Raw genomic sequence first — 23,231 nt, 5'->3', positions numbered from 1 at the left:
ATCATGACCAAAAGTAACTTGGAGAGGAAAGAGTTTTTCAGCTTACAGGCCATATACAGATACACATCATCAAGAGAAGCCATAGCAGAAGCTGGAGGCAGGAACTGAAGCAAGAGAGGAAAGAGTGCTTACTCCCCATTGGCTTGCTCAGCTTGCTTTCTTATACAGTCCAGACATGCTCAGGGGTAGCACTGATGACAGTGGGCTGGGCCCTCTCACATGAATCATTTAGAAAATGTCCCCATGGACTTGCCTACAACGTAATCTATGGATACAACTCTTCAGTTGAGGGTACTTCCCAGGTAACTCTGGTTTGGGTCAGGTTAGCAGAAGACAGATGGGTTGTAATGACACATGTTTTTAATCCCTGAGGGAGGCAGAGGCAATTGGATCTTAGTTTGTAGCCAGCTGATCAGTAGTAGTTTCAGGCTATAGTAAGACCTGTCTTGAAAAAAATAATAAACCAAATACATGATACGCACACAAAAAGACTGGAGGAAGGGCTAAGAGTATAAATCCCAGCACTTGGGAAACAGAAGCAGGAGAATCTTTGTGAGTTCAAGGCCAGCCCGGACTACATGTTAAATTCCAGGATAGTCAGGACTATAGAAACCCCATCTCAAAAAATAAAAAAAACAAAACAAAACAAAAACTAATCGGCATATCTAGGGAGACTGCATGGAGTTAAAAAGTCTGTGATGGGGCTGAAGAGATGGCTCAGAGGTTAAGAGCACTGACTGCTCTTCTGAAGGTCCTGAGTTCAAATCCCAGCAACCACATGGTGGCTCACAACCATCCGTAAGATCTGATGCCCTCTTCTGGTGTCTGAAGACAGCTACAGTGTACTTACATATAATAATAAATAAATCTTTTTAAAAAAAAAAGTCTGTGATGTAGCTACAGGTCCTTACTTCTTAAGCTCCCTTCTGCATCGATTCATTGGACATGCTTCTGCGGAGAAGAAATTCCCCAGTAGATGGCAATTTGAAATCCTGGGTTTATCTGCCTCTTCTGGGGTCTCGTGTCACTTGTAGGCTGTGCATACGCCTTGGGGCTGGGTTTGCTGGCTCTGCAGAATGCTGTTATAATGAACAGTGCACACTCTGCTCTTTATAAAGACTGTGTGATGTGCTTTTTCCACATGAAGACTGTGTATGACTAATTTAATGCTAATGGCAACAACAAGGGGAGCAGAAATTAGGCCTATTTAAGGCTATTAGCCTTGGGACAGAGCAGTTGATCAAAGAATTGAGGATATTAGAAATGACATCAACAGTCGGTTTTTTAAAACAATACAGAGTAAGCTATTCCCCATTTTCTCTCCCCATCCCCCCATTTATTCCCCTCTTGTTGAGACAGTATCTCATGTATGCCACCATCTTAGGTTTCTTTGGTGAGGACTGAACCAGAGGCATTGTGTGTTAGGTAGATTCTCTGCTTGGTGAGCTACATCTTAGCCTGCTCTTCTTTTATCTAGCTTCTCTCTATATATATATATATTTTTTTTTCATTTATATTTATCAGCTATGGCTAAAGACAATGTTTCACTTATTCTGTACTTGCAGCTTCATGCCATAAAAAGTATATTAACTGATCTTATTTTGGACTAATGACCCTTGACTCCAAGGGTGACCCTTCTTTCTGCTTAGCAGTTCTAAAATTGCTTAGTGATTTTTAGAACAGTGGAGCATCTCTTTCTAGTGCAAACCATTTCCTTTCCCAGCATCACTGTCAGTTTTTTTTTTTTTTTTTTTTTTTTTTTTTGAGACAGGGTTTCTCTGTGTAGCCCTGGCTGTCCTAGAACTCACTCTGTAGACCAGGCTGGCCTCAAACTCAGAAATCCGCTTGCCTCTGCCTCCCAGAGTGCTGGGATTACAGGCGTGCGCCACCACCGCCCGGCTATCACTGTCAACTGTGGCTTGCCTTTTTGAGAGAAGGAGGGCTGGGGGTGTAACTAAGTTGATGATGGAGTGCCATGCAAAGCTCCGTCCAAGTTTTACTTTTTTTATTTCTTTCCTTTTTTTGCCTTTTTGAGACAGGATCTCTATGTAGTCCTGGAATTCACTCTGTAGACCAGGTTTGTCTCAAATTTACAGAGATCTGCTTGTTGTGATTGTCCCGAGTGTTGTGATTGAAGGTGTGTGCCTCCACAACTGGCTAAAGCCCTGTATTTGATTCCCTAGCACCACAAAAACAAATGTGGTGCATGCTGTCTCAGTTACACAGTTTGATAGCATAGGATACACGAAATACCAACTCAAAGGAAAAAGAAAAAAACAGGAGAACGGAAGCAGTAGGAGAGGCTGCTCTGTATGTACGTCACGTCACCTTTGTTTAGCTGTAGGGGTCAGCCTCCTCTCTCAGTGAGGACAATCCTTAGAAGTTCATCGTTTTTATACTTTTCCACTTGTAGGCTAAGTCCCATTTCCTCTAACCCAAAACTTATTCTAGCACTTCTTTCCTGTGATTTCCCTTTCCGTAAGGCTCATTAGCTAGACTAATGACCCTGGGGTGCATGCTGGGAAATGGTATTCTTTATTACCAGCAGCTATGTAGTCTAGGCAGACCTTGGATTTGGCTTCTATTTTCTAAGTGTGGAGATTATAGATGGGAGCCACTATGTTGTATTTACTTACCTGCCTGCTTATTTAGTGTTTGTGGGTGTTTTGCCTGCAGTACCGTGTACCTGCCTGGTACTTATAGAGGTCAAAGGAGGGCTTTATATCACCTGAACTGGAGTAGCCATGTGGGTGCTTCCAACCAAATCCTGGTCTTCTGCAAGAGCAGTAAGTGCTCTTAATGGATAAGCCATTGCTCCAGCATACACATACCCTGGCCTCCCACACCTTCTTTTTAAAAAATAGTGTTTCATAGAGTGATTGCTGTGTAGCCAAGCATGAACTTCTGATGCTCCTAGCCTCACCTCCCAAGTGTTCGCTATTACTGTCCTGACCCACTGTCATGGTTAAGGTTGCTGTCACTGTGGTAAAACACCATGACCAAAAGCAGGTTGAGAAGGAAAAGGTTTATGTGTCTTACACTTGTACATCATAGTCCATCGTTAAAGGAAGTCAGGCCAAGAACTCAAACAGAGCAAGAACTTGGAAGTAGGAGTTGACCGTTGAGAGTGCTGCTTACTGCTGGGCGGTGGTGGTGGTGGCGCACGCCTGTAATCCCAGCACTCTGGGAGGCAGAGGCAGGCAGATTTCTGAGTTTGAGGCCTGCTTGGTTTACAGAGTGAGCTCCAGGACAGCCAGGGCTATACAGAGAAACCCTGTCTTGAAAAAACCAAAGAGAGAGACAGACAGACAGACAGACAGACAGACAGACAGACAGACAGACACAGAGAGAGAGCTGCTTACTGACTCATCATAGCTTGCTCTGCCTGCTTTCTCACTTAGAACTACGTTGGAAGGGCACCACTCACAGTGAGCTGGATCCTTCTCACCAGTCACTAAGAAAAAAACCCTACAGCTGGATCTTCTGGAGGCAATTTCTCAGTTGAAGTCCCCTCCTTTAAAATGAGTTGACATAAAACCAGCCAGCATACCCACCACCGAAGAGAGAAAGGGAGAGGGGAGGGGGAAGAGGAGGAGGAGGAGAAGAAGAAGAGTCTTACTTTAAGTCTTACTTTAAATCCATCCTCTTCTCTACTCTTACAGCATGTCAAACCTTATCTTCTCTCAATTCTGTCTTTATGGCAGACTGAAAGAGGTTCCTCTGGTTGCTGGAGATTGTGGGTACTCTTGTTAGTTATGTAGTCTGGGGTGTTACCTTGTAAATCTTTTCTTTTGTTTCTCAAAACATAATCTCTTACATCTTATGCTACTTTTGAACTCACTGTGTAGTCAAGACTGTCCTTCAACTCCTGATGCTTTTGTCTCTAACTCCAGAGTGCTGGGATGACAGGTGTATCCACACTCAGTTTATGTGGTGCTGGGGATCAAAGCCAGGATTTTATGCTTGATGGGCAGGCACTAACTGCCAGATTAGCTGCAATTTTATTCCTATTTATTTGTTTGTTTATATGTGTCTGGGTGTTTTGCCTACATGTGTGTCTGTTACTACTTGCATTCCTGGTGACCTCAAAGACCAGAAGAGGGTGTCGAATCCTCTGAGACTGGAGTTTCAGACAGTTGAGAACAGCTGTGTATTTCCTGGGACTTGAAACTAAGTCCTCTGGAAGAGTACCCAGTGTTCTAAAATGCTGAGCCATCTTTCCAGCCCCATTACTTCTCTTGGTGTTGGTTCTTATTTTAATTATTTCTTTATTTTCTCCTCCAGTACTAGAAGTTGGCCCCAGGGTCTTCTACACACTAAGCAAATGTTTTACCACTGAGTCACAACCCCTAAATCCTGTTTGTGATAAGGGTCTCATAGTGTAGTCCAAGCTGGCTTCAAACTTATGGTTCTCCTGAAGTGATAGGATTTACAGGCGTGTGCAGCTATGCCTCGTACATATTCCACCACCACCCCCTTTTTATTACCAAGTTTGATGGCGCATGCCTTTAATCCTGGCACGTGGAAGGCAGAGGCTGGTGAATCTTGAGTTGAAGGCCAGTCTTGGGGGGGGGGGGGGTCCCAATTTGTGCCTATGGTGGTGACCATGGATGTTGGAGGGGAATTAGATCCCTTTGATCTGACCTAGAGTTAGAGACCTTTGAGAACAATGTTGCAGGGGCTGATACACTTTATCCAATCTTTTCCCCCCAAGATTGATTGGTTGGTTGGTTGGTTGATTGATTGATTGATTGATTGATTGATTGATTTAATGTATATGAGTATAATGTAGCTGTACAGATGGTTGTGAGCCTTCATGTGGTTGCTGGGGATTGAATTTTGGACCTCTGCTCCCCCTAGTCAGCCATACTCCCTCCGGCCCACAGATTTATTTATTTATTATTTTAAATTTTATTTATTTTATATGTAAGTGTTTGGCTTTCATGTATGTGTGTGTACCACCTATGTGTCTGGTGTCATCAAATCCCTGGAGTTGGAGTTGCAGATGGTTGTGAGCTATCATGTGGTTGCCTAGAACTGAACCCTTCTTGTGCAAGAACAAGTGCTCTTAACTTCTGAGCCATTTCTCTGGCTCCCCAAAGTGTAATATTTTGCTTACAGAGCTCATATCACAGTACATGTGCAGAAGTCAGGGGACAACTAGTGGACATTGGTTTTCTCCTTCCACCATTTGGGTTCAAGGAGTCAATCTGAGATCTTCTTCCTTTGGACTTGGCAGTAGGCAACTCTACCCACAAATTCATGGTGAGCTTTGAGTAGGAGACTTAGGTAGCCAACAGTGTCTGGGACACATAGGCCTGTTAGGCCTGTACTGTCCAACTGGAGGTTTTGTGGTTTTGTAGGCTTCATGCATGTTTGGAAAATGCTCTACCACTGATGTGAATTTCCAGCTCTCACAGATATATTTATAATTCATATTCTGTCTGTCTGTCCCTCTCTGTCTCTCCCTCTCCTGCTCCCGCTCCTGCTCCCTCTCCCTCTCCTTTGTAGACCAGGTTGGCCTGGACCTCACAAGAGATTTGCCTGCCTCTGCCTCCCAAGCACTGGGATCGAAAGTATGTGCATGTGTGCATGTGCCACCACTACCTGGCTCCTAGCTCTGTTTATTTTTTGTTTTTAGACCTGATCTCAATAAATTGCCTTGGCCTATTGGGATGGGGTTAAGGGCTAAGAATTTTGCTGTGTAACCCAGGCTAGTCTGGAAATCACATAAAGCCTGGCTGGCCTTGAACTAATACCTTCCTGCCTCATTCCTCAGTCCACTACCATGCTACACAAGTATTGTTGTATGTTGAATATTTCATACTATTGAAGTGTCATACAGAGTCTTGATTATCTTCTCACATGCACTGTCTAATTATCTGACTAATTCCTGGTCGGCATTACCCAACAAAAGATGATGCTTACTTTATTTTAAATTGATTTTCCTGTCTTCTACTTCCTTTTTTTTTTTTTTTTTTTTTTTTTTTTTGGTTTTTTGGATCTGTTTTTTTCAAGACAGGGTTTCTCTCGTAGCCCTGGCTGCCCTGGAACTCACTCTGTAGACCAGGCTGGCCTCTAATTCAGAAATCTATCTACCTCTGCCTCCCAAGTGCTGGGATTACAGGCGTGCGCCACCACCACCTGGCTCTTACTAAAGTGTTAACTATTGCAATGATTGACAGAACAGAGAGCTCCTGGGGCATCAGTAAAGAGCACTTTGACCCTTCAGCAAAGGAAGAAGTCTGTTAATTAAGGACATGTGGCTGGAACTGAGTCCTGTCATCAAACTGTGTACTAGAAAAATCCTTCTAGGATGAGTTAGGTTATCTGAGGCTAGGCTCTGTAAACGATACTAAATCTCTGAGCTTGCATAAAGAATGTGGTCCTCACTGAGCCTGGTGGCCTACACTTTTAATCTCATCACTCAGGAGACAGAAGCAGGCAGGTCTTTGTGATTTCAATGAGAGCCAAGGCTCTTACACAGAAAAACAAACCCCTTACTGTGGGGGCGGGGAGAAGAATGTGGTCTTTTTGGCTGTTTTTCTTCATAATATTTTCAAGATTCACATTGTATTGTGCATGTATCACTATTTCATCAGTCTTAAGGATGAATAATATTATATGGCTATATCACATGAATAGATAAAAATTGTGTATATAGGATTATTTTTGAGCTGCCAATGGTAGCATACACCTGTAAGTCCAAGTGTGACTCTAACTTGAAAGGTTAGAGAGCCAAGCTAGGTGGTGTATGCTTTTAATTCCAGCACTCTCAAGGGAGGCAGAGGCAGGAAGATCTCTGAGTTTGATGCCAGCCTGGGCTACAGGGCAGCCAGGGCTACTTAGAGAAAACCCGTCTTGAAAAAAACAAAAGGTAGAAGGATCAGGCATTCAAAGTTATCCTTAGCTATGTAGGAGATTTCAGGCCATATTTGGTTCCATAAGACCTTTTCTCAGGCACAAAAAAAAATAAAATTAAATTAAATTAAAAAAAAAGGAGATTATTTTGTTAATTAAAAGCTAAGGAAAAAAAGATTAAAAGTTTGGCATATTAAAAAAGCATGGCATACTAAAGTAATCATTAGAGTCTTGGGGCATCTGCTGTTTGTTAGTATTTTCTCCTTTTTATTATTACCTTTAAAACAAAACAAACAGAAATACGGGTGGTGGTGGCACACGCCTTTAATCCCAGCACTTTGGGAAGCAGAGGCAGGCGGATTTCTGAATTCAAGGACAGCCAGGGCTATTCAGAGAAACCCTGTCTGGAAAGAAAAAAAAATTTCAAAAAACCAAAAAAAACCAAACAAAAACAAAAAAATCCCAGCACTCAGGAGGCAGAAACAGGCAGATTAAGTTTGAGGCCAGCCTAGTCAAATCCAGTTCAGGTTTTTTGATTCTTTGTTTTCTCTTTTGCTAAATTTAATGTATTCAGGGTCCTATGAGAAACAGTCATTACAAAGCCAGCAGTAATGGTACATACTAGCACTTAGGAATAAAGGCAAGGAGATCTATGCCATCCTCTACTACATAGTGAATTCGAGGCCAGTCTTGCTGATAACAAAAACAGAAAAGTCATTGCCTTGAGAGAAGGCTGATGATACATTATAAAGGAGACAGATATTTTATTAGTGTTATTTCAAAACATGTTCTTCCTGTGATTTTGCTCCTTCTGTGTAGCTCCTTATGGTCATGCCATACTGACCACAGCTAGAAAATAGCCTGGGGGAAGAGTGGGTATATGTGCTCCCCACAGTGAAGGAACATGAGACTTCAAGACTGAGTGAAGCCCAAGGAAAGGTGACTCCTGCCTTCCTTGTATAGGGTACATCACATGGGGTGGTTTGGGGTTTTGGTTTGTTTTGAGACAGGATCTCACTGTGTAGCCCTGGGTTTAAACCAGCTGGCCTCAAACTCAGATCTTCCTGCCTCTGCCTGCCTAGAGCTGGGCTTAAAAGCATTTGCCACTATGCTCAGCTCCAAGAGAACCACAGTGCTACACTTGAAGGCAAAACCCAATTAACTGAATAGTGATTTAGGGCCAGAAACAGATTTTGGAACAAAAGTGAATACTTGAAATGAACAGGTAGGGGTGCTTCTTGGAGGGGGGTTGGTAAAGATATTTCTCTGCACTGGGGGAGTTAGGAATGTTCAAGGCTACTTAGATAAGATGTGTGGTTCAAAAATGTTGGAGACTTGGAAGATCCTAAATGCTAGACGTTTAGCATTGAGAATACCCAGCCATAGGAACAGGATAGCTTTTGTACTTGTGGGGGGGAATGGGGAGGAAATGAATGCAGGTGTTTGCGTGTTGTGACTTTCTTAGAGAGAACTACTTTCAGAAGTCGTCTTTCCTTCCATCATTAGTGCTAGGGATGGAGCTCAGGTCAGTCACTCATATGATATGCAAGTCAGCTTGCATATCAAGCTCTTTTATTCACTAGCAATGTCATTGGCCTTCATAACTGCTCAAAAGAAACTTGAGGTAATAGAAATAGATGATTTATTAAGAAAAAAACCGGCATTCCCAAGAACAGAAGTGAGCTAATAAACTGAAAAAAAGACATACAATCCAAAGTTGGCCAGGAATAGACCAGGTAGCTCCTGCTGGAAGTATATGCCTTCTGCCTGGGCCTAAGTCCTGGGATGACAGGCATGGGCCACCGTGCCCAGCTGTATTACTCATTTTCCAGATTGTTCATTGTTAGTGTATAAAAATACAATTGCTGTTTTTTGACAGACTTTCTATACTGGTGATCTGAATTCAGATCCTTTAGCCTAAGCAGCAAGTCCTTTACTAAGCCAGCCTCTTGACTGGTTTATTGGTTTGTTTTTGTTCTTGAGTCTCACTGTGTAGCTCTGGCTGGTCTAGAACTTACTGTGCAAAACCAAACTGGCCTCAAACTCTCCCATAGATCTGCCTGCTATCATGCTCAACCTATATCCCACACGATTACATTATTCACTGATCATCTATGTGTGCTGAGTTCTTACTTGAGACAGTCTTACTCTGCAACCCAGTCCCCACTCAAAGCAATTGAACTGCCTCAGCCCCTTAGTGCCAAAATTATGGACAGGAGCCACCATGCCAGCTACTTTTTTTCCCCATTAGATTTCTTAAAAATTCTTACCTAATGGCTTTTAATCCTTAACCGTTAAATAGAGCTCTTGGTGTTTAGTTTTTGGGTGCCAAATAGAACATTGTTCTAGAATTTTTAATTTGAGAGCACCAAATAGTGCCTCCTTTTTTTGGGGGGGGGATTTGTCCCCCCCCCTCCCCCCAGGCAGGGTTTCTCTGTGTAGCCCTGGTTGTCCTGGAACTCACTCTGTAGACCAGGCTGGCCTCGAACTCAGAAATCCGCCTGCCTCTGCCTCCCAAGTGCTGGGATTAAAGGCGTGCGCCACCACCGCCTGGCTAGTGCCTCCTTTCTACTACCCCTATGGCTTAAAATGTGTTATAATGTGAGGCTGCTTATGGATTCTTATGCATTCTAAACAATACCTTTTGTTTTATGTTTAAGTGATGGCTGCCATCAGGAAGAAACTGGTGATTGTTGGTGATGGAGCTTGTGGTAAGACATGCTTGCTCATAGTCTTCAGCAAGGACCAGTTCCCAGAGGTTTATGTGCCCACGGTGTTTGAAAACTATGTGGCAGATATTGAAGTGGATGGGAAGCAGGTGAGTACAAGCTCCATAATAGCTGATGCCCTTGTGTGTTAGGTACTGTTTAAATTAATTAGGCTTTTATGTTCACAGTGTGACAAAAATGTTAGAAACAGAAATCCATTTTCCTTCTACCATTTGGGGGCGGGGTTGGACTATTTATTTATTTATTTATTTATTAATTATATGCAAGTACACTGTACCTGTCTTCAGGTACCTACTCCTGAAGAGGGCGTCAAATCTCATTACGAATGGTTGTGAGCCACCATGTGGGATTTGGATTTTCCTTCCACAGCTTACTACTTAGATAATTATAGATATGTATAATAGTGCCTGGCTAGTGTAATGGGTTAGACTAACTGCTCTGAACTCCAGAGTTTCTCATTATAGAGCACCTTTTTGGGCCAAGAATACAAATAGTGTAGGGAATACGAGCTGGGCATGGTGATTCATGTCTGAATCATACAGAATAAGTTCCAGATCAGGGGGGTGGGCTGGGAGATGACTTATAGTTAAGAAATTCTCTTCCAGAGGACCTGAGTTCAGTTCCTAACACCTACATGGTAGCTAGTATCTGTCTGAAACTCTTGTCCAGGGGATCCAACACTAATATCATCTGTGGTCATCAGGCATATAGATGATATGCATACACGCATGCAGACAGATAAAACATTCATACACATTATATACAAATAAATTTTTTTTTTAAGTTCCAGCTCAGCCTGAGCTAGAGAATAAGATTGTCAGTTAAATAAACCAACAAACTAATCCGTATATAGCTGAGTAAATGGATCTCAGGATATATCTCAATTGGTAGAGTGAATGCCTCTATTCAGTCTCCAGCACCGCATAAACCAGATGTTTCTAATCCTAGTAATGGCAGCTCAAGACAGGAAAATCAGAAACTTAAGGTCCTTTTCAGCTTCTCAGCTACTAAACAAGTTTGAGGCCAGCCTGGAGTATGTGAGGTCTTATTACAGTAAAATAAAATATACAGATACTCCAGCCTTGCACATGGCGTAGTAGCATGCACACATAATCCCAGCTTGGCAGGCAGAAGCTAAAGTGGGCTGCATAGTAAACCCTGCCTCAGGGAAGGAAAGAATATTATGGTAATATGGGCCTGTAGTTATAGTGACTTAGAAAGTTGGAACAGAGAGATCACAAGTTCAAGGTAAGCCTGACACTCATGAAATATCTCACACACACACACACACACACACACACACACACAGGACTGGTTATGTAGCTCAGTGGGAGAGTGCTTGCCTAACATGCTTGAGGTCCTATATTCAGTCCACAGTTGCTGGGCTGGAGGCATTGGGAGCCTGCGTCTTCTTTGAAGGTGACCTACCTTTGCAGTGGCTTGCCACTTCAATCTCAGTCTTTGCATAGATGCTCAGATCCAAGTGTTTCTGTGGACCTGATGGGGACTGAGTTTTTTACAGATCTCACATATAGAACCATAGTTGGACATTTGTTGAGGTCTTTTGGACCTTTGATTCTTGCCATGATAGCCTTCTTGTTTGAGATCAGCATATCTATAATCCTAATTTCCTAGGTTTTGGAAGCCAACAGTATTTCATCTTTGACATATTTTCTGAGCCTGGATATCTCGGGCGATAACCAGGATCTTGGTTATAGGAAACTGATTGACGAGCCTGAGAATGTAGCTCAGGTGGTCGAGCTTTTCCTAGCTTGCATGAGTCCCTATGTTCTCTTCTAGCACTTCATCAAAGCTAGACACGGGAAGCACATGCCTACAGAGTCCTCCTTAGCTACATCATGAATTTGGGGGCAACCTAGTTTTCCTGTAACCATGTCTAAAAATGAAAAATAAATAGCATGTTTACTAAAACCTTTGAGTGAGTAATTATCTGAAGTTATCTTTCCTGTTATGTTATTCTTGAACATAACTTACCCAGGAAAATTAGGAGAGTCCTTCATTGAAGAAGAGACTTCTGAAATAAGGGAGTTTGTTCTGAAAAAAGGTATCCATAGATACTGTCTACGTCAGAACCACTGAAGGAGAAAAGTCACTTAGATTGTTATTCAAACTTTGATTTTTTTCTTTGAGTGGCCTTTTTTTCTCATAACGTGTTAATCTAATAAATACTTTCATTAAATGATTTCCATTATTTAGATAACATCCTTCCAAGTCCCTCTAAAATAGTGGTTCTCAACCTTCCTAATGCAGCAACCCATTTTCATTGCTACTTTGTACCTGTGATTTTGCTTCTATTCAAGAATTGCAATATAAATAACTGATATGCAGGATTTTTGATATATGATCTCTGTGAAAGGAACTAGCTCATTTGACTACTCAAAGGGTTGTAGTGTGTGGGTTGAAAACCACTGTTCTAAACCCTCCCAATATGCCCCTTTTTGCTCTTCAAGTTTATGACCTCTTTCTTCAGTGTGTGTGTGTGTGTGTGTGTTTCCAAATTTATAAGTTCAGCCTGCTCGGGGTGTGAGAAGCTTTTATGTATATTTTTAGAGGTGATTGTTGGGAATTGACACAAGTTGGTATACTCTTTTCTGGGAAAGACCGTTTCCCTAGAATTCCCTTCAGTTCTTTGTATATGGTTTTATAAACTATACTGTCATATAAATTATTATTAACTGGACTTTTTTAAAAAAGATTTATTTATTATATGTAAGTGCACTGTAGCTGTCTTCAGACACCCAGAAGAGGGCGTCAGATCTCATTATGGATGGTTGTGAGCCACCATGTGGTTGCTGGGATTTGAACTCAGGATCTTCAGAAGAACAATCAGTTCTCTTAACCACTGAGCCATCTCTCCAGCCTATAACTGGCCATTTTTAATTGTTGCATTTTGTTCTGTTTATAAATTTGCTATTTTGATAAAAATTTTAAACACTTTGTATTTGGATTTGATTCTCATAAAAAGGAATAGCTATTTTTAGTATTTTGGATCATCTGCAGTTTGACTGTATAAAGTGAGTAACCCTTTCTTGAAAATGGGTTCACAGCCGGGCTGTGGTGGTGCACGCCTTTAATCCCAGCACTTGGGAGGCAGAGGCAGGTTGATTTCTGAGTTCAAGGCCAGCCTGGTCTACAGAGTGAGTTCCAGGACAGCCGGAGCTACACAGAGAAACCCTGTATCGAAAAACCAAAAAAAAGAAAAGAAAAGAAAAGAAAATGGGTCTGGGAAATGTAAATAAAGATTGGGGTTGATTGGGGAAGGCGAGATGGCTTATGGGATTTTCAGGGGAGGGGGACAACATTTGAAGTGTAAATAAAGAATATACCTAATTAAAAATAAAGAAAGAATAAATTAGAAGATATATGTTCCCATTTAAAAAAAAAAAAAGAAAAGAAAATGGGTCTGCAGGTATACTGTAGCACATGTGTAATATTAACATTGTACTTCTGTGGTTGTTTTTCCTGTCACAGGTAGAATTGGCCTTATGGGACACAGCTGGACAGGAAGATTATGATCGCCTGAGGCCTCTCTCTTATCCAGACACTGATGTTATACTGATGTGTTTTTCTATTGACAGCCCTGATAGTTTAGGTAAGTAGCACTACAGGCTGGTTGTTTGTTGTTATTCAGATGGAAAACATCTAGTATCTTGGGTCCTTTCTGGGTATCAAGTGGTTCAAATACAGATATTCTGACATTCTTTCAGAAAATGAGTCATGCTGGGCTATGGTGGTGCACACCTGTAAGCCCAGCACTGGGAGGCACAGGTAGATAGTTCTCTGTGAGTTCGAGGCTAACCTGGTCTACAGAGCAAGCTCCAGGGCAGCCAGGGCTGCACAAAGAAATCCTGTCTTGAAAAATAAAAATAAGCCAGGCAGTGGTGGCGCACGCCTGTAATCCCAGCACTTGGGAGGCAGAGGCAGGTGGATTTCTGAGTTAAAGGCCAGCCTGGTCTACAAAGTAACTTCCAGGACAGCCAGGACTACACAGAGAAATCCTGTCTCAAAAAACCAAAAAGAAGAAAAATAATCTTTACACCACTTTCTGCACTGTCACCATGGTGTATATGAATGTCTTCACAGCTGTTTTCAAGGGCATCAACAGTGCTAAGAAGAGGCAGACTTAGGTCCTCATTCAGTGTTAGGTCCGTACTTCAGAGTTACTGTGATGCTGAAACATGGTTACATTGGTGAATTAGAGATCACTGGTGATCACAGCCAGGAAAATGGAATCTCACAGGCAGGTTGAATAAGTCCAGAGCCCTAGATTTGATGTGCAACTCAAAGACCTAAAAAAATGGCAGAACTCTGCAGAACATCCCATCAGTTTGATTTCATTGTACTGATAGATCATGGACCATGATGAAAGGTGAAAACAGAAATCCTGGGGTTCCTTTTTCTAGATAGAAAACATAAAAACCCTCCCTGGGCTTTGGAGAGAGGGAGAGGGAGAGAAAGAAAAACAGAAAAGGAAAGGAATCATAGTGCTCAGAGTTCTGGAGCCTGAGTTTAGAACATGGGCTTGTGTCTTCCATTTCATTCTTGGTCTCATGACTTGTGTGTGTTGGGAGTTTTAATTTTTTAAAATGTTCACGTGGTGAGGACCAGCGAGGTGGCTCAGCAGGTAAAGGCACTCTCAACAAGCCACTTGATGGAAATTTGGTCCCCAGGACATACATGATAGGGGAAAAACAACTCTTTTTTTTTTTTTTTTTTCTTTCGAGACAGGGTTTCTTTGTATAGCCCTGGCTGTCCTGGAACTCATTCCATAGACCAGGCTGGCCTCGAACTCAGAAATTCGCTTGCCTCTGCCTCCCAGGGTGCTGGGATTATAGGTGTGCTCCACCACCGCCTGGCTCTGATAGATTTTTTTTTTAAAAGAGTGTTTTGGGGCTGGAGAGATGGCTCAGTGGTTAAGAACACTGACTGCTTTTCTGAAGGTTCTGAGTTCAAATCCCAGAAATCACTTGGTGGCTTATAGCCATCTGTAATGTGATCTGATGCCTGCCCTCTTCTGGGGTGTCTGAAGACAGCTACAGTGTACACGCATATAATAAATAAATCTTTAAAGAAAAGAAAAAAATGAGTGTTTTCATACTGGTAGAATTAAATCTTAGGGCTTGCTCTATCATCTGGGCAGTGATTTTAGCGCTCGGGAGGCAGAAGCAGAGGCAGGACTATCTCTGAGTTAGAAGCCAGTCTGGTCTACAGAGCTAGTTCCAGGACAGCCAGGGCTACATAGATAAACCCTGTCTTAAAAAACAAACAAAAGCCGGCGGTGGTGGTGCATGCCTTTAATCCCAGCACTTAGGAGGCAGAGGCAGGCGGATTTCTGAGTTCAAGGCCAGCCTGGTCTACAGAGTGAGTTCCAGGACAGCCAGGACCACACAGAGAAAAATTCTGTCCCAAAAAACCAAACAAAAGCTGGGTGGTAGTGGCAACCGCCTGTAATCCCAGCACTTTGGAAGACAGAGGCAGGTGAATTTCTCAGTTCAAGGACTGCCTGGTCTACAGAGTGAGTTCCAGGACAGCCAGGGCTATAATCAGGAGAGGAACCCTGTCTCCAAAAAACCAAAAATTAAAAAAAGGAAAAAACAAAAATTAAATTAGTAAAGGTTAACTGTGCGGGGCTGGGTATACCAGTAATCCCAGCATCTTGGGAGGCAGAGGCAGAAGAATTGTTTGAGGTCAGTCTCAACTATACAATAATTTTGGGGCTAGCCAGAACTACATAATAAGATCCTTTTTCAAAAAACTAAAAAGAAAAGAAAAGAAAAACTAATATCACCACAAAGGTAGACTTCACTTTTTAAAATCTGGTTGGATGTTTAATACCCTGGCCTTGAGTTTATGTGTTGGGCCTCACATAATAATTATGTGCATCTATTTGTGTCAGACCTGAAGCAGTTAACAGCTTCTAAGGTTTACATTACAGATGCAAGAAAAACTGTCTTTTTTTTTTTCAGCTTTCTGTCTATCTTTTTGTGGCAGCCAAGATTGAATATTGGAATACAGAGGAAAAATATGAAATATTTATTCAGTTCACTAATATCTTTATGAATAGCCAAGAGCCTGTTAAAACCTAAAATTTTACTTTAAATAAGAAGTTGAGAAATAGCCCCTATTACATCCAGATGATTATACCATAGTCGTTTAAAAATTAAAGCTAATTTAAAAAGCCAGCCATGGACCTAAATTGGCAGAGGACTTTCTTGCCCACCTTACATTAAGGTCCTGAGTTGGAGGTAGCAGTAGGAAGATGAAGTTCAGGATTACCCTTGTCCAGATCCTGGTTCTGGGATCCATGAGACTGTTTCAGGAAGAAACAGGAATAATCTGTTGGTTTTGAACCCAGATCCTTACAAGCTCTAGGCACATGCTCTACCTTGGAGCTACATTTCTGTCTTGAAACATTGAAATTTCTGTAAACATTTCAATCCCATTTCCTGGCTGACCTATGACAGTCAAGGTTGCTTTGTGGAGCCTCTGCTGTCCCACTAATAGTTGGTCTGGAATACACATTGTTGAGAGTGCCTAGGACTAGAAAACGTGTTATTTTATGATGCTAAGAATTGAACTTGGGACCTTGTAAGTGCTAAGCAGGTGTCTTGCTAAGCATATCTACTCATCTCAAGCATTCATAGAAAGACTTGAGAGTTCAGTCAGTATGCAAACCTGAGGGCTGTTGATTTTGTTGAGGTTTTGGTAAAATGGTAAAGTCTTTTAACTGAGCATGGTGACACACATTTATAACCCCAGCATGGGGAGAAGCAGAGGCAGGAAGGTTGCTGGTAGTGTAATGCCTCTCTGGCTACATAGTAAGCTAGGCCAGCCTGAACTGTGGGCAGACGCAGGTGGATCTCAGTTGAGTTTGAGGCCAGATTGATCTACATAGTTGAGTTCCAGGCCAGCCAGAACTGCATAGTAAGACCCTGTTTTAAAAAGCAAAACAGCCAGGCGGTGGTGGTGCACGCCTGTAATCCCAGCCCTCTGGGAGCAGAAACAGGCAGATTTCTGAGTTCCAGGCCAACCTGGTCTACAGGGTAAGTTCCAGGACAGCCAGGGCTATACGGAGAAACCCTGTCTCGAAGAAAGGGGGGGGGGGAGCAAAACAAAAGTAGCATGTAAGCTGGTATGGCCTGTGCATATAATCCGAATATTCAGGAGCCCGAGACAGGATCTCCATGAGTGTAAGTCCAGCCTGTGTGACATAGAAGTTATTGGCCTTTATTACAACGCTCTATTGCAAAATTCTTGTAAACTAATAAAAGAGAGTGCCATGGAGCCAGTTGTTAAGAACACAGGACTGGAACTTGGTGTAGACACCTTTGAGACAAGCTTTGACTTGAAACTGCCTGTCTTTTACACAAATCAAGAGGTTTTGGAAGCTTTGGGCAAGAGATTGTGCTGTGAACCAAGAGCAAGATAGAAAGAGATCATGACCTTGGGGCAGCTGTGACCTTTCTACCACCAGTGACAGGCATGGCCTGTGGTGAGCATCCATTCACTCTGGAGCAGCCCAGAGCTCTTATTTGAGTTTCTACCCTTGAGAAACTCAACCCTGGCCGGGACCGAGAGAGGCTGGTGCCCTTCACAGCTTGTAGAGTGGAAGTTAGATTTCGCCTTTTTCTTTCTTGGTTTCTCTCTCTCTCTCTCTCTCTCTCTCTCTCTCTCTCTCTCTCTCTCTCTCTCTCTCTCTCTCTCTCCCTCCCTCTCCCTCCCTCCCTCCCTCCCTCCCCTCCTCCCCTTCCTTCCCCTCTCTCTCCCTCCCTCCCCCTCCTTCCCTCCCCCTCCCCTCTCTCTCCTCTCTCTCTCCTCAAACCCAGAGATCTGCCTGCCTCTGCCTCCCAAGCACTGGGACTAGTGGTGTGTACTACCACTACCCTCATCTGATTTTGCTTTTTTCTTAGATTTTGAAATCAGTGCCATTTTTTTCATTGTATAGGGCTCCCAATGTTTTTTTAAACAGGCTGTGTGCACTTGCCATGGTACACATGAAGGTCAGAAAACACCGAGCAAGAGACAGCTCTCCTCTCCCACATGGGTCCCAGCGCTCAAATTCAGGCACCTTTATCTGCTGAGCTACTCCGCTTGTCTTCAGTGTGCTTTTGGAAATAACAGTAGAGAAGGAAATGCCTTTAGTTATTCAATGTGGGATTAGAATGTAGCCTCAAATTCTGTGCATTTTTTTTCTTTTAGAAAACATCCCAGAAAAGTGGACTCCAGAAGTCAAGCATTTCTGTCCAAATGTGCCCATCATCCTAGTTGGGAACAAAAAGGATCTTCGGAATGATGAGCACACAAGACGGGAATTAGCCAAAATGAAGCAGGTATGTTGGGGGCAGGAAGAGCTAGAGTTCTGTTTGACATATATATACACACATACACATAATTGTAGACAGCCTTGACTGTCCTAAATAATCAGGTATTGGGGCTTCTCCTGTAAAGGAGGAGTTAAAGTCTTTAACACAAAGAAATTCAGGTTTCCCCAACTCAGTGTCAAGGACAGGCACTATTGTCGTTCACAGATTTAGTCCCTGTAAAGCTAGGTACAAGCAGTACTCTGGGTACTGCCTAGCTTGCTGCTCCCTTGCCCCTTGGACTGCATTCAATAAGCTCTTCTTGGACTGGGAATCCAGTTCAGTTGCTTGCCTAGCACCAGTGAGAATGGATGGATGGATGGATGGATGGATGGATGGATGGATGGATGGATGGATAATATTTATCAGCACCATTATAACAACAGAAAAAAGGCTGCCCCTGGATTCCTTGCTTAATCTCCAAGAGTTTGTGTGCCCTTTTCTTTCTATGTGCAAAAAAGGAGGGTTAATAGACATTCTAGTTTTGGGGTATTTATATAAGTTTGAGAATTTCATAATTCTCAGTTATGGGCTAAATATGGGTAGGTATAAGCCTTTTAAACCAAGAGTGGTGGCACGTACCTTGTAGTCTCAGCTGTTTAGGAGCTTAAGACAGGAGAACCACTGGGTGGTTATCCTCAGAGATATAGGTCTTATTTCAATCAAAACAGTTGGGAGAAGGAAAACTTTTAAATGTTCTGCATCTGTATAAGTAAGACTCATGCTACTGTGGTAGCATCTCTTGAGTTCCAGGCAGCCCAGTCTACAAAGGAAGTTCAAGGATAGCAGGTGCTACACAGAAACTCTGTTTAGGAAAACAAAACAACAGAAAGGACAAGACTTAACTGAAGCCCTCTGTCTTGTCTTGTCTTTTCTTTAAAACTAGGAGCCGGTAAAACCTGAAGAAGGCAGAGATATGGCAAACAGGATTGGCGCTTTTGGGTACATGGAGTGTTCAGCAAAGACCAAAGATGGAGTGAGAGAGGTTTTTGAAATGGCCACGAGAGCAGCTCTGCAGGCCAGGCGTGGGAAGAAAAAGTCCGGGTGCCTCGTCTTGTGAAGCCTTGTGAAGCGCAGCCTCACGCGGTTGATTCGAAGTGCTGTTTATTAATCTTAGTGTATGATTACTGGCCTTTTCATTTATCTATAATTTACCTAAGATTACAAATCAGAAGTCATCTTGCTACCAGTATTTAGAAGCCAACCATGATTATTAATAATGTCCAACCTGTCTGACCAGCCAGGGTCCTTCTGACACTGCTCTAACAGCCCTCTCTGCACTCCACCTGACACCAGGCGCTAATTCAAAGAATTTCTTCTTGCTTCTTTCTAGAAAGAGAAACAGTTGGTAACTTTTGTGAATTAGGCTGTAACTACTTTATAACTAACATGTCCTGCCTATTTTCTGTCAGCTGCAAGAACTCTGGTGAGCCACTACTTCAGAGCTTACTTGTTAACAAACAGATCCATTGGCCGAGCTCTGAGGTGGGCGTCCAGTTTTTTGAAAACTTGCTCAGCCAAAAAGGCCCAAGTCCATGCGGCTGTGGCAGAGTTACAGTTCTGTGGTCTCATGTTAGTTACCTTATAGTTACTGTGTAATTAGTGCCACTTAATGTATGTTACCAAAAAAATAAATATATCTACCCCAGACTAGATGTAGTATTTTTTGTATAATTGGATTTCCTAATACTGATATTTGTCATTCCCACAGAAAGTGTATTGCTTTTTTTTTTTTAAAGAAAGTGTATTTGGAAATAAAGTCAGATGGAAAATTCATTTTTAAAATTCCCATTTTGTCACTTTCTCTGATAAAATATGGCCATATCTCCCCTTTTCAGCCCTATATATTATTCCAGCACCCCTTTCCAGACTGGACTTAAGTAAATAGGAATTTGGTTTCACGCCTGAGGCAGTTATACTTTGGAGGTGGCATAGCCTTTCTCACCTGGACTGCAGGGTCTGGCTCTAAGTCACAGTGCTCCTTTCTCCACACTGTATCCAAGTTGCCTCCCAGAGGAGCCACCAGTTCTTATGGATGGCAGTGGGTGGGGGTGGGGGGTCTCTTCTCTCCAGCTGACTAAACTTTTTTCTGTACCAGTTAATTTTTCCAACTAATAGAATAAAGGCAGTTTTCTAAACTTCCTGTATCCTGGTGTGTGTTTTGCTTTCGTCAGAGTTAGGGACAGGAAGATGGAAAGACCCCTTGACTTCTCTCTCCCTGAAGAGGTTCCTTTTAGAATGGTACCAGCTCCTCCCACTCCCTCACTCATCAGACTAGCCCGGCTCCACCCATTCCCTCACTCATCCAGACTAGCCCAGCTCCTCCCAAGAACATGGAAGTGATTTTCTTGTGACACACTCAAGGCTAAAACGCGGAGTGGAATGCCCTGTAATGAGATGAATGGGCTGGGTTTTCTGGACTAAGACCAAACTGCACTATGGGCAAAAAAATAGGACCCCCAGAAGCACGTGTTTGAGTGCTCTGAAAAGGTCTAGCTTGGAATCTGGGACAGTTGAGTCCACTACTGTTGTTCACCCTTACAAAAACAGCCAAGAGAAATCGCCCTTGACAGCGCTGTTAGTGCTACTGAAAACAGACATCCAGAGCCTGTGCTCGGGATGAAGGCGGAGAGGCAGACCTGATCAGAGAATGAGAATTAGTACATCCAGGGCTACATACAGAAACACTGTTTAAGACTGAGACACCTCTCTCCACTCCACCCCCCCAACCCCCCGCAAAAAAGCACTGCACTTGGAAGAGACGAGTTCCAGGCAAGCCAGGGCTCAATAAACATCCTGTCTCGCAGAAACAACAAACACTGCCCACCTGATGCGATGCTGAGACACAGCCATGCCTTTTCAGTTCCCAAATTATCACCCAGTAGAAAGAGAGAACCAACTATGATCTCGGCGTGCATGCTCCTACAATCTAAACAATAAGTAATTAAACTAATGTTTTTAAAGCCCTATAACCTTATGACTAGAAACAAGTTCTGTGTGGGTAAAGTTACACAATATAAGGGAGCTGTGCGTGAGCTGCTTTAGCCATTGTTATTGCCAGAGGCCATCTTCCTAGGTGGGACTCCAGACTAATTAAGAAAGCGTTGAGTAAGACCAAGCTGGAAGATCCCCACCTTGGCGGGAGCCTAAGCAAGCAGCTTCCAGACTGGTGCTACATTGCCTGGGCTAGAGCACACCCGCCCTAGGCACCTCCTGGCGGTTTAGCCTGGCCGCACCCTCTTGCCAGTCCCCAGATGGGGGAAGGGTAGAGGCCGGATAAGGCGGGACCCTGAGACTTAGAGCTGGCTGCCGGGCCGGAAAGAAGCTGATGCCACGTGATCTGAGCACCATCCAGTTAAAAGGAGGTGCTGAGCTCTGATTGCGCTAGTACAGGTTCTGCTTTTTGAATCCGACATTTCCAGCATGTGTGCTGCTCGGCTCTCCTTGGCGGCACAGGCCACCGTGTATGCCTTCTCCGCACGCCCGCTGGCGGGCGGGGAGCCCGTGAGCCTGGGCTCCCTGCGGGGCAAGGTGCTGCTCATCGAGAATGTTGCGTCCCTCTGAGGCACCACGACCCGGGACTACACCGAGATGAACGATCTGCAGAAGCGTCTGGGGCCTCGTGGCCTGGTGGTGCTCGGTTTCCCGTGCAATCAGTTCGGACATCAGGTTTGTGGGGCTTGATGGGTGGCCTCGGGCTGTAGGCTCCCAGGGGCGGGACACCGCTAACTGGGTAGTACAGTTGGAATGCTTATCGTCGCGTATACAAAGAGGGCAACTTCCTGGTGACTCATCAGAAAACTTCTGGTTCGCAGTTAGAAAGTACATTCCTTCCGAAATCCTAGCACATGAAATGCCCTTGTCTTCCCTAGGAGAATGGCAAGAATGAAGAGATTCTGAATTCCCTCAAGTATGTCCGGCCCGGTGGTGGGTTTGAGCCCAACTTCACACTGTTTGAGAAGTGCGAAGTGAATGGTGAAAAGGCTCACCCGCTCTTTGCCTTCCTGCGGAATGCCTTGCCAGCACCCAGTGACGATCCCGCTGCGCTCATGACCGACCCCAAGTACATCATCTGGTCCCCCGTGTGCCGCAACGACATTGCCTGGAACTTTGAGAAGTTCCTGGTGGGCCCAGACGGTGTTCCGGTGCGCAGGTACAGCCGCCGCTTTCGCACCATCGACATCGAACCTGACATAGAAACCCTGCTGGCCCAGCAGTCTAGCAACCCCTAAGGCTGCCCTGGTATCTGGGTTTGGTGATTGCTGGCTGCACTCTGGGGGGCGGTTCTTCCATGATGGTGTTTCCTCTAAATTTGCATGGAGAAACACCTGATTTCCAGGAAAATCCCCTCAGATGGGCGCTGGTCTCATCCATTCCCGATGCCTTTCCACCTAAAGGAAGGTGGTTTCACCACTAAGAATAAAGTGCTGAATGTCAAAGCAAATGTTTGTGTGTCCTGTGTCGCTGTCACCTTTTGGATAACCTCATAGTGGGGGGTAAGGAACTCTGGAGCCTAAACTTCCCTATTGACCGCACCTTAATTATTTTCTTTCCCCTGTCCCAGGACGTGCTTGAGGGTAGTCCTGAGTCCCTGTTCTGGAGCCTTAATCCAGAAAGAGGAAGGCAGTAGACAGGGCAAACTGCCTAACGGTTAAGGCCACCCAAACCCCAAGTGTGAACTTCTTTCTGAGACTTTGCTGGATGAGGAAATGGCTGTGGGCCCCTATTCACATCAGACTCTAGAATCTAGATCTTTGCCCACAGAAGCCTGCTTTGCACAGCTGCAGCAGCCTTACAGGGTTACCAGCTTCTCTTGGCTGTATGATCCACACTGCCACCCAAGGGCCTTAAAGTATGCCTGATGTTGGTAGAAAAGGCAGTAGGTGGGCATATAGTGTGTGGCAGTGCGGGAGAAGGAGGACTTGAGACCAGCCCGGGCCTATTTGAGGCAGAAAAATAATTGGCAAACCTCGCAGAGTTTACACTCTAATTCTAAACTGGAGTGCAATTGCACGTTTGGCCTAGAATAGGACAAATCTTAAAGACCAGCTGTTTTGTTCCGGGCTCCACCCATTAAGTATCTCAAGACACACCTGGAACTGTTTCTTATCACAACCTCCCTGAGACTCTGGGGTAACTGGGTTCAGGTTTTTTTCTTAGGAACATGAACCCAGAGAGAGACTTGTGGGTAGTATGAAGCAATCCTGAGTACAGAGCAGAGGAAATTCCCACCCTGGCATGTGAGCCTAACTGGAGACTT

At 43.7% G+C, this 23,231-nt stretch overlaps 2 protein-coding genes across 3 annotated transcripts in view; both read left to right on the top strand.

Annotated features, from left to right (window-relative positions):
- The window catches only part of Rhoa (ras homolog family member A), a 38,201-nt gene extending 18,092 nt beyond the window's left edge, over window positions 1-20,109 (top strand). For both annotated transcript variants that reach the window (XM_052187279.1, XM_052187280.1), the window contains exons 3-6: window positions 9,522-9,679; window positions 13,083-13,203; window positions 17,811-17,941; window positions 18,858-20,109. In XM_052187279.1, coding sequence (XP_052043239.1) covers window positions 9,524-9,679; window positions 13,083-13,203; window positions 17,811-17,941; window positions 18,858-19,031 — 582 coding nt within the window. In that variant the 5' untranslated portion in view covers window positions 9,522-9,523 and the 3' untranslated portion in view covers window positions 19,032-20,109. The remainder of the gene's footprint in view (window positions 1-9,521; window positions 9,680-13,082; window positions 13,204-17,810; window positions 17,942-18,857) is intronic.
- A 1,213-nt stretch (window positions 20,110-21,322) lies between these two features.
- Window positions 21,323-22,415, top strand: Gpx1 (glutathione peroxidase 1). The gene is made up of 2 exons (XM_052187278.1): window positions 21,323-21,640; window positions 21,844-22,415. Exons 1-2 carry the CDS (start codon window positions 21,395-21,397, stop codon window positions 22,201-22,203), a joined length of 606 nt encoding a protein of 201 aa, XP_052043238.1. The 5' UTR covers window positions 21,323-21,394; the 3' UTR covers window positions 22,204-22,415.
- Window positions 22,416-23,231: the final 816 nt, after the last annotated feature.

Source organism: Apodemus sylvaticus, chromosome 7, assembly GCF_947179515.1.
Source record: "Apodemus sylvaticus chromosome 7, mApoSyl1.1, whole genome shotgun sequence".
NCBI lineage: Eukaryota > Metazoa > Chordata > Mammalia > Rodentia > Muridae > Apodemus > Apodemus sylvaticus.
Note: the sequence above shows the minus strand (reverse complement) of the source record. Positions and strands in the feature narration are given on the sequence as shown.